Below are 11,206 nucleotides of genomic sequence, written 5' to 3'. Positions count from 1 at the left end.
AAGTCTACATCCTCTTGACAAGTTAGTGAAGATTTATTAGAGCTGCTCTTCCAAGGAATCCTGCCAGGTCAGCTGGAACATGTACTGGTTACCCAAATGGCTGTGGTGTTTCTTTCCGTTGCGAACATTGATCAACTGGGCTGAGTCTGCAGCCTTCTCAAAGAGGGTCATTAAAATAGGCCATGATACCCAGCCATGACCAAAACAAAAATACTTGAGATACAAACACAGATAAAAATGCAAGTTTCAGCATTAGGGAGATTTTTTTGTATCCTCAACTTATTTATTTTCAATAACTCAAACACTTTACTTTCTTCTCACACGACTGTTGTATCTTTGAGGTTTATTTGAATGCGAGCTTTTGTTTAAGCTGCAGGATGCCAGTTCAGTTTATGTTAATCCACAGCACATTTTCTGCTCCACTGCACTCTTAGCAAAACACACGCTCTTTCCCTCTCTCTGGCACCCACACGCAGAAGATCACACACACACAAAACACAACAGATTGGCTGCTTAAGACCTAACCAGCCCTGTCCTTAATATGAGATGAACAGCGGTAGCAGGGGGAAAAGCCTGGGGCCGGGGTAAGTGTGGGCATCAATGTTTATGTGTAATGGGGGGAGGCGGGCGGGGGGGGGGGGGGGGGGGTGGAGTACAGTATATGCGATTACACATCTGCTGCCATTGTGCATCTGAGTACACCTCAGCTTAAGGCTCATAGGAGTCAAGAGTCTTTGGATGAATGATGACAGGTCTACATGGAAATGCACACTTCCACATAGCAAACTTTGCCACCTAGCTTTATTTTTCCACACGGTAGTTAAATGAAAATTCCTGGTTTATCTGCTTTGACGACTCATTTGCTTTTGTTTGATATACTGGATATACTGCGTTATACATGCGTTGTACATGTATAAGTCTGTTCTATGTGCTGGGATCTCAGCTTGCTCGGTTAGATTTAAGATTCATAACTCCATTTGCAGCTTTTGAGATTTTCTCTTTCTTCCTCCTACTCACACTGGCAGATGGGCAGAGGGAGCTGTTATTGTTTGGCCAGATTACATTCACTACGGTTACATAGCCTACGCAGACACATGCAGAAATTAGTGACAAACTAAAGAAAAAGCTGAACCCTTGACCCCGCACTATGAGGACACGCTGTGAGGGGATTTTGATGGCAAGGCTTGGATCCACTTGTCCCCCACTTAGAGGGAAGGATCACTGCAAATCAATACAAGGCATTTCTCCGTGATCACCTATTCGATAAAGAAAGTGGTCTTTTCTAGGATTACAGTACCCCCATTCACAGGGCATTAAGGGGGTCACTGAATGCTTTTATGAGTATAAAAAAGGGATGAATATTTTATGCTATGGTTTTTACAGTCACCAGATATTAGCCTCTTTACTCTCTCTATATATTTTAGACGAATCATGTTCAATCCCTTCAGTAGGTTTCCAGAGAGGCTCAACACATTGCTAATATGCTTTAGGTTTTTTTTCCCTTTTGATTTGTTACCCATCTGTATGCATTTGAAATTATGTAAATAAAAGATTTCCCTACTGTCATTTGCTAATGGGTGAATGTGATCACTGTCTGACTGCGCTTTGTTTACAAAAGCCCACATGCAAAGAAGAACCTTGAAGGCCTCACATGCACACACGCTGACAGGAGGGACTGGCAGTAATATATCACCACCGTAATGCAATGTTTTGTCTCTGCCTGTCTGCCTTATTCTACTTTTTGATTACGACCATTTCAAAAAAGTGGGACACATAAATAGTTTTTGAAATCTGGTCAGTCACGTAAGGTAATTTATATCCTGTATCCCTGAAAGTCAAAAGAAGGTTCTGATTTACTTTAAACTTCACATGAGCTACTGCGGTGAAACTTACTGCACACCTGCTGCTATGAATAAACAGCAGCACCTGCCCACGTCTGATTTTCAGCCTTGACAGGTCGAGGCTTTTATGGTTCCGCCAGGTCCAAGTGCACCTTGACCGGGTCAAACAGGGCAGAGCAGGACCCCTGCTAGTCCCCTCACCCTCCAGCAACCCCATCCCCCATACTCCACACCCTCTATGACCCATTGAAGGAAGGAACAGCTGCTCTGCCTTGGCCCAATGGAGGGGGCGAGTGTGGGACTGAGCTCGTCTCAGTGCATAAGGATTTCAGCTATGTCTCCATTAGACACCAGTGAGCACACATCGGCACCAAATATAGCCCAATTAACGTCACCCCACAGGCCACGCCCAGCTAACCCACTCTACTGCCCCTCCAGGGTGCTGTGTGTGAATCAATCATAAAGGTCAGGGTCCCGTTCCCTATGACCCTCACATTGCTTTTGAAGTACACACTCCTAATCTTGGTGATAATCTCCTATGAGTACAAAATGCCAGTTATGAACAACAGGGGGCTTGGGCCCGTTGTTGCTACCCTAGAGGATTTGAGTTTGAACATCTTTGCCTCACTGTAACATCATGACAAACAAGGTTATAACAGAAAAAATATTCTAAATAACTTTTTCCATAATTGAGAGCAACAACTGCTGTAGTCGCCTTACAAAAAAGCTGCAAATAGGGGTAGCTATTTACACTCGAACATGACCTAATTAGCAAAAGGGCAGAGCACAAACCAGCAACAATCCTAGAAAATCTGAGCTAGACTCTACAAAAACCAGCTTGTTCATAAACAAGATATAAATTAATACGCGATTTGACTCTTTGCAGGTGCCCCTCTGGCCGTCAGCTGGGTTTACCAGACACGCTTACGTAACTTGAACGTTTAAATGCTGCGGCTCAGATGTCGCCCTGCGCCGCACATTATTATGACATCGGCCACTCTCTCATTCATGATCTGACTTATAAGGCAAGGACACTCTCCGCACAGACTTGTGAACCCGGAGATCACCCAGCCTGCCAAGCATGACCACTGTTTTCCACAACACAAACAAGTCTCCCGATGTCTCTAGCTCCCTGGCTGGCCATTTCTGCGGCTTAGTGAAGGGACATGCTTGAATGGGTCCCATTGTCAATCTATTTCTCACCCTCTATTTTGCGGTGGCTTCTGGCAAACACCCAAGGTCACTAGCTCATAGGCGTAAATATATTACACCAAGTGGAAGAGGAAAGCATAGTATAGGTCTTACACTGTAAATATAAATAAACAAAACAAAAATAAAAAGGTGTGCATTCAGTGTTTTACCTGGAGCCCACCTGCACCACAAGGTTTTTAGCAAAAACACACCTCGCTCTCTGACTATTAATACAGTAGGATATGACCCTAAAGCTCAGCTTATCTTGTAAATTACATAAAGAGTTGAGTTGACGTCTCAACTGTGAACTAGTGTATAGTGTGAAAGGGTTAGCTGGTCATGCTTCACGTAGATAGAAGATATTCCTGTCCGGTATTAGGAACAAAAGACCTTTACTGATTTAACTCACAAGCACCCATAAGCCATTTCTACACTCCACCAAAGGACGAGTTTATGTAATGCAAAAAAAAGAACAGAAATGTTTTACATTCACACTTTTTTTTGGTCAGAGTTTATCACTGCAAATTTTAGCAGGCATATCTGAGCTGTTACTGCAGGCCTTTGAGGGCTAAGACAAAGCTTTCGGCCAGAAAACAGTAGCCGACTGTGCTTTGTCTAAGCACAAACACAGTCCTCCATTGTGGTGCTACAAATCATCTTCAGTACCTCTAGTCTTCGATTACAGACCCAGAACTCCAGTCCCTGCTCTTTTGTGCACCCAGAACAAGCTCATTACTTACTCACACACAGTCAGTGTAAACAACCCTAAAACTATGCAAATACCATCATTCACACACAGTACCCAACCCCTTACCCATTACCCAGTCCCAAAAATGTGTTTTCATGGACAAATTAGTTGTTGGATTTTAGATCAGCTTGATTTTTTCAATGTCCCACCGATGGGTGTGAATCACATTTGGGCTCCTGCGACAGTCTTTGCTTTAACTGCAGATTCAGTGCTGGTTTAGCACACCTGCAGTCTGTTTTGTATTCCGACCATAAAATAGTAATGGTAGATAATTAACACACTCTAAAAGCCTGTGATGGGAACATGAAGCATAACAAGGACACAAGTAAGATTACCTGGCTGGTAGAAGTTGGGTGAGAGCTCCCGGGCAACCGCCCTGGCAATTTCAGATTCATGCACCGCAGAGATCGCGGCCTGGTCTGCAGCCTCACTTTTTGTCCTAGCATGGGCTGTTCTGTGAATGCATAAACAAAAATAAGTGTTAGAAAAATGGAAACAATGAAGAGCTGCTCTCCACCATGTCCACAGTAACAACACAGACATATAACGGGCACACTGGTGGGCAGTGCCAGCGTAACCTGCTGCTCTTTATCTGTCATCAATCATCAAAGAACCTTGTATTTAAACCTTTTTCAGATCTATACATAAAATAACATAAAAAAAATCAAGAGACAGAAGAGCAACATGTTTTGAGATCAATATAGGGGTATTATGGAGATGTGCTGTGATGAAGCAGAGAGAGGCCAAGGGTGACCAGCTTAACAAAGCCTTAAAAAAAACTCAGCTGAGAGGTATTGTGCATGTCCACATGTGAAAACACACAAACCATGGCTATAGGCAGTATCTCTGTGCCAGGGAATGAAGATGTCTCTCTCCCTCTCTTCTACCACTGCGGTTATTTAAAAATAAAGACACCAAACAAACACATAAAGATCATCAATTAAAGTTGATTACTCACTTAAATCTAAAAATGACAGTGACAAAAAAAAATGCTCAAGTGATATGAGACAAGTGCAACGAGGAACGTGAGGATCTAGATGGGAAGTTCAAGTATCACTTTAAGAATTGACAGCTGTGCCCGCTGCCCTGCTTAACCCCACTCATCCCTCTTCCTCTCCATCTATCTCGCACTGTCCTGTGTTCTCTCTTTCAATCAATGCTCCTGTTTTGTTTTTTCCCCCGATCCTGCTTCATCCGTCTATTGGCTCATGCCATCATCACTCTGCATCCCTACTCCTCCCCTCCCTCCCACCGCCTTGCTGTTAGAGTGACCCCATCCGGACAGATGTCTCTATTTCTGTCCTTGGACTCTGGGGCTGTCCTGTTTCAGAGGACAGGAACATTAAGATATTAAAATTCATGAGGAACCAAGAAATAAGCAAACAGACAAAGGACATGCTGAGGGTATGTTTGACCAGCTGCAGATAAAAATTCGGATTCAAGAATCTTTAACAGTATAACTCATAAAGTCTCGGTTCTTGCTGCGCTACAGGAATTTCACTGGTGTGGCTCATACTAGGCCAACTGTAGCATTCATTGTCTTCCTCAGGAAAGCTACGGCAGCTAAAAATTGACAATAAAGCATTCCAGTTACATCACACCACTGACATGCATACTGCTCGCCGCACATGCTATCAGAAGGACACCGAGGCTTCTATTTCTGCAATGTGTGAAATATCCTGCTATGTGAATGGAAGCATGAATGTGCCTCGAATGTATACAGCATGCCCATGGCATGTCCTAAGGATCTTCACAGAGGAGTGGGCATTAATTCATGGCCAGGCAGAGGAAGTGATGCAGACTGTTCCCAGACAGGATATCTGGTGGTGGGAGGTGACAGGCGGAGAATGATGGGAGTAGAGGTGTGATAGAGCACTGGGACAAGAGGAGAGTGAAATGGAAGGTGAGAAAACATGGGCATGTCGAAGACGGAGATGAAATGCATGGTTCTTTTTTTTGCCTGACATATAGCAACTTAATTAAACTTGCACTGTACACATGGACAGTTCACTGTTGTTCACTTTTTACATGTGACTTTTGCGGATTCATTCATCTTCCTGCTTCCGAGGGAAACATCTAGATCACCCTGTAGATATATTAGAGGGTTTTCCCCAATAGGAGCTCCCGATGAGGTAATGAGCTGTGAGAATTGCAGCCATAAAAATCTGAGCAGAAAGACAGCAAAATGCTTCACCGAGCAGATGATAGCTCTCTGTACAGCATGCATCACCCCAGCCAGTTAGTGGCATGCAAATCCTTCCAACAGAGAGCCAAAGTACGCATGAAAACAAACTCTTCACACATTATGAAATGAAATGCACTGTCTTTGCCATGGTAGAGGAAATGAAAAAAAAAACCCTGGGTAAACAACAAACAAACGCAAACTCAGGAGTGACCTTGGAGAAAGTTTTTGGAGCGGCGACTTGTAAGACAGTCTGCCCATGAATACAAAGCAACACCTGCTCACGTCTAGCTTTTGGGTTGTGCAGACAGACCTGTGCGGGGATGCTGGGGAGCCTGCTTGCACACGCACAGACACACTTGGCAGTTTGTAGACATTTGGACAAAGCCTTAAAAGGGTGCAAAACCTTGAAGTGACTCCTTCTGGAGCGTCATCTGCGAGATGATATTGATAAAGCCTTGCGGCTGGCTGTTTCATTAATGTGACAAATCAAGAGTGTGAAAACAGTTGAGTCAGTTTGGCAGCGAGTGTGGCGGATGGTCTTTCTGTCTGTGTGTATTTGAAACATGGGGGAGAAAAAGAAGGGGGGGAAGGAGAGAATAACTGAGCCAAAGGAGAAAAGTGGGAGCAAGAGAAAGAAAGAGGGGGCGAGAGGCTGCCCCTTTAAAGACTCTTCGGCGTTTAGAACTGCTGAGGTATGCATCTCAGCCCCTCTAATTTTACTGTAGGGTTAAATTTCAGTCCTCAGGCCACAGGCAGCACGGTGCATCACGCTATAAGGGCTGTTATGCCTCGGTCGCGTGCTGAATACAGTATTATGTGTGTATGCGCCTGTTGCGTGTGTGTGTGTGTGTGTGCAAATTCCCAATAGTAAGGCTTCAGTCCATCACTCCCTAGGCTATAGCCTATTTGAGAAATCTCTTTCACATATGCTGGCACAGTTTTGAACCCCTCTATTGCCTTTCGGTCCCCTCTGCACCCATCCTGTTTTTATTTTCTGTCATTTTTCTGCTCTTTACCACACTAACCTATTCCCCTTCCCCCTCAATCCAAGCTTGATAGCTTAACTGGAATGCTTACTAGTACAAGATATTAGATGAGTCTTTACCTTGTCTGTGATAGACAACAGCTATCCTTTAAACTCCATCACTCTCTTTATTTGCCCACAACCAAGAGCAAACTATTGCTACTACAAAGCAAGGGTCATGTTCCATTTGTCTGCTCTGAGTGCACAAATCAGTGCATGAAAGGATATAATAAATGAACAGAAACTGCTGTCCTATATCTTGGCCAAACAATCCCCACTCCAAAGCAGCAGCACAGACAGTCTGGACAAATTAGCACTTAGCTCGCCCCGCACATATATCCATGCAAGGCTGCTATTGAATTCCCGGCTGGTGCTAATTCAGGATTACTCAAGCATGACTAACACCATTAGCGGTTAGCTAAAACCGACTCTGAAATTATTCAGGAATTATTCTCGGACTGAGGCCTTGGCTCATATTACCAGGGGCTGCAGCAGTGGGGGACACAATAGTTCAAAGGGAAAGATGGAGTGGCTGTTATTATGAGATAAGCTAACATTATGCTGAAGAGAGAGCTGTGTTGCTGTATAATGGAAATATTTATGCACGCTCATGTCTGACTGATAACATGTATTGTACTGATGTTTGGAGGGGATGGGCTCTGTGCTCGGTCCTTTCTTCTGTTTTGTATTGCCTTTTTTTTGTACTGTTACTCTTTTTTAAGGACAAATAAAGAAATCTTTGTTTTTATTTCACTGTCAGACTGAAAGCTTTGTTCTCCCTGATATGCCACAGTATGCACAGACCTATCCATACACGTCTACGAAGACTCAGTGACTGGAGAGGCTCAAACCTCCTCTGGAATTAACATCAGCGAAAAAAACTGTGTGCCTGGAGCTTCATGACACGGGTTTCCATGATAGAGCAGCTCCCGTTGGTGTGATATGTAGGTAGCATGTGACAGTGTTTAGGCAACCAATGTTTAACATCTGTTGACTATGCGTACAATAAGAGGAGTATATAAAATAAAGTCCTGCAATTAATCGAGTAAACATGGGGTTAAATATGTGTGGAAAAAATAGCAATGATTCTGTACTATTTGCCAATTTCTGATTTCTGCCATCATGACATCATTTTTTCCTCCCCCTCAGATTTTGTATTTTTCATAGAGGTTGAACTAACAGGTAGAGACAAACTGAGAAGCTGTTCCCAAACAGACTTCATTTCTGGGAAGAAGAATGAGTAGAATCAGTTTTGATTAAACAGGAAAATCCCCAAACTCTGCCAACATTTTTGGCTGTGGATTACAAACAGACCTAATCTCCCGCTGGTATTTTCTACTCAAGAGCTATAAAGTGAACCCTCCACCTCGCCTAACCCTCATCGGGTAACGGGCGTAACATGCAGGTATGTGAATCTATCAGGATTTTATCGTGTTCTTCTCAACACGGCACTGATCTGTGGTACATGTTTGGACCTCTGATATGTTGAAGGCCTGATACGCTCTTCGTGCCGTTACGAATCCTTGGGCGTGTTGAGAGAGTGACACAGAATCTCTTACCGAGATGATCCCTCTGGTTTTGGTGAAGGGCAGTGGTGGGGATTCAGACCTCAGCTCTGTGTCAACACTGTTGGTGAAACATGGCCACAGCTGATACAGCTAATGACACAGAGGGGGAGGGAGTGATGTTGGCTAAAGAATTCGCAGCAGAGAAACAGCTTATATTTGTTTTTCCAGTTGAGCAAAAGCAAATATAAGCAATGAAAATATGAGAGGCTTGATGACGAAAAAAAGACTTTTGACAAATATGTCAATTCAGATTCACTCAGTTCACCTATGTCTTCCTAAATATTTATTTTATACATATTATATACATACAAAGTGACAAGTAACTCATAAAAGAGATCGGGAACTAATAATATGAGTTACTAATAAATACTGGGACATCAAATTTAAAAAAAATTCCAGTAAAAAGACAAAGTAGTTATTAAATATCTCACAAGCTAACCTGTATATAAGAATGACATACAATCCTTAGAAAAAGTTAGCAATGGAACCAAGATCCTATTTCATTAATGGTTATCTTACACTATATCAATTAAATGTTAGATATTTAAAAGTTTGAGGTATTTTCATATTCAATCCAAAGGTGATCCAATGGTGATTGGAGCTTGGTGACATGGCGCGTACTAAAAGGCCCAAAGTGTGTCATGAAAATATCCCACACAATACCACACCGCCACCAGCACCAGCACCAGCCTGAACCATTGATAAAGAGTGAGTTGAATCCATGCTTTCGATTCCAAATTCTGACCCTACCCTCTAAATGTCGCAGAAAAAAAATCGAGACTCATCAGCAGCGATTTTCCAGTCATCTTCTTTCCAATCACAGTGTGCCTGTGTGAATCAAAACTTCAGTTTCTTGTTCTTAGTTTACAGAAGTGTGCTCTTCTGCTGCTGTAACCCAACTGCTTCAAGTGTTGTTTGTTCAGAGATGCTGCCTGTCAGCATTCTGGCTATTTTACTCTGACTTTTGACACCAACAAGCCATTTTTCACCCAGAGAACTGACGCTCACTGCATATCTTGTCTTTTTCAGACCATTCTCTGTAAACCCTAGAGATGGATTGTGTGAAAACTCCCAGTAGATCGACATCTTCTGAAATGCAATGCCATGTTTAAAGTCATTTAAATCACCTTCTTTCCCCATTCTGATGTTCACTTTGAACTTCAGCAGGGTCATTTTGTCCATGTTTAAATGCCTAAATGCACTGAGTTGCTGGCATGTGAGTGGCTGATTAGGCAATTGCCTTAATTAACAGTAGACACAAAATAAAGTTTACATACCTTCTATGGTCCCACAGAGTAGGTGTAACAATTTTAAATTTAGGACAAAGACGATTCTGGTATAAGAATTAGTGCTGACATTTAAATTGTGTTGCTGTATTAGATATAAGGAGAACAAATGTGCATTGAACATTAAAATTCACATTAAAATAATATGAGATAAAATAAGGAAAGTATTCTATATTTATTAACCTTTACAGAATAATCAGTACTGATAAGAACTGATAAGAATAGTTTTTCCTGTTGCTTAACATGAATTCAAGCTGCTCCAACACTGACATTGTAAACACACATACAAGGCTCCCATGCAAATCAAGCCATGGCGATTATACAAACATTATGCACGCATACACATCAATCATATACACATTCAAACATATACACGCAAAAGCTTTTGACCTGCACCTTAAATAAAACGAGCAACCTCCCATACAAATGACTGCGTTAACTCCAGTTTACTCTCTCTCCCTCTCTCACATATAAACACAGATTATACCTGCAAGAAAAACTTAAAGGCCAATTAATGAGATGTGCCCTAATGAGGTCTATTGGGAATAAGTGTAAAGAAAGGGCAACTATAAACTGCTCTTGCATTATTGCATTAAAGAAAACATGGCTGATAGGAGTCCACGGTAAATCTCCAACTGGAAACAGGCGTGTTGCACAAGCCTTGGAGGATGACTGTGTTAAACTAACGGCGCTTCTTCACTCGGCTAATTTATAAGAAAATCATCAAATGACTGACATGACGATGACGGCGGTGAGGCAGTAACCATGGTAACCACCAGAGACATTTGAGCGAGCTGTCCAACCAGGCATCTGCTCTGTATTAATGAATCTGCAAATGAACGAGCACACAGCCTAATGTATGGGAACGCGTTTATGCACGTGCAAACAGACACAACACAGCTATTTTTAAACTCTATAGAAATAAAAGCACTTAAACTGACTCGCATAATGCATAGCTTTGTAACATAGCTGACAAAAAAACAAAACACCCCCCTCCCCACAAACAAACAACTGCTCCACGGTGTGTCTAATTTAACTACGACGCTCAACATCCGAAGCTGAACCTGCACGAGTAAAGGTCACATTGCCTGGCAACCACTTGAGCTTAAGGAATAGTTTTAATTATGGTCTGTTCTCTCTTTCCTCCAATCTCTTGCCACTATTCACCCCACTGTCTGCACACACACACATACACACACACACCCATCAATTTCCTTTTCAGTGCAAAGCCAAGCAGAGCATTAGCATTAGGTTACATCTGCCCACTGCTAAATAAATTGTGATGTAAGGTTCACGCAATCTGCATGTTCTGGCTGTTTCATGAACTAGCCGGAAGACCTGTGCAAAAAAACCCCAACCCTGA

The 11,206-nt window shown here is 42.5% G+C and overlaps 1 protein-coding gene across 2 annotated transcripts in view; it reads right to left on the bottom strand.

The window, feature by feature from the left end:
* jph1a (junctophilin 1a) overlaps positions 1-11,206 on the bottom strand; it is a 30,465-nt gene that overhangs the window by 3,725 nt on the left and 15,534 nt on the right. For both annotated transcript variants that reach the window (XM_026179450.2, XM_080306470.1), the window contains one exon: positions 4,116-4,234. In XM_026179450.2, the coding sequence (XP_026035235.1) occupies positions 4,116-4,234 (119 nt within the window). The remainder of the gene's footprint in view (positions 1-4,115; positions 4,235-11,206) is intronic.

Source organism: Astatotilapia calliptera, chromosome 9 (assembly GCF_964374335.1).
Source record: "Astatotilapia calliptera chromosome 9, fAstCal68.1, whole genome shotgun sequence".
Taxonomy (NCBI): Eukaryota; Metazoa; Chordata; class Actinopteri; order Cichliformes; family Cichlidae; genus Astatotilapia; species Astatotilapia calliptera.
This window is presented reverse-complemented; position numbering and strand designations above follow the sequence as displayed.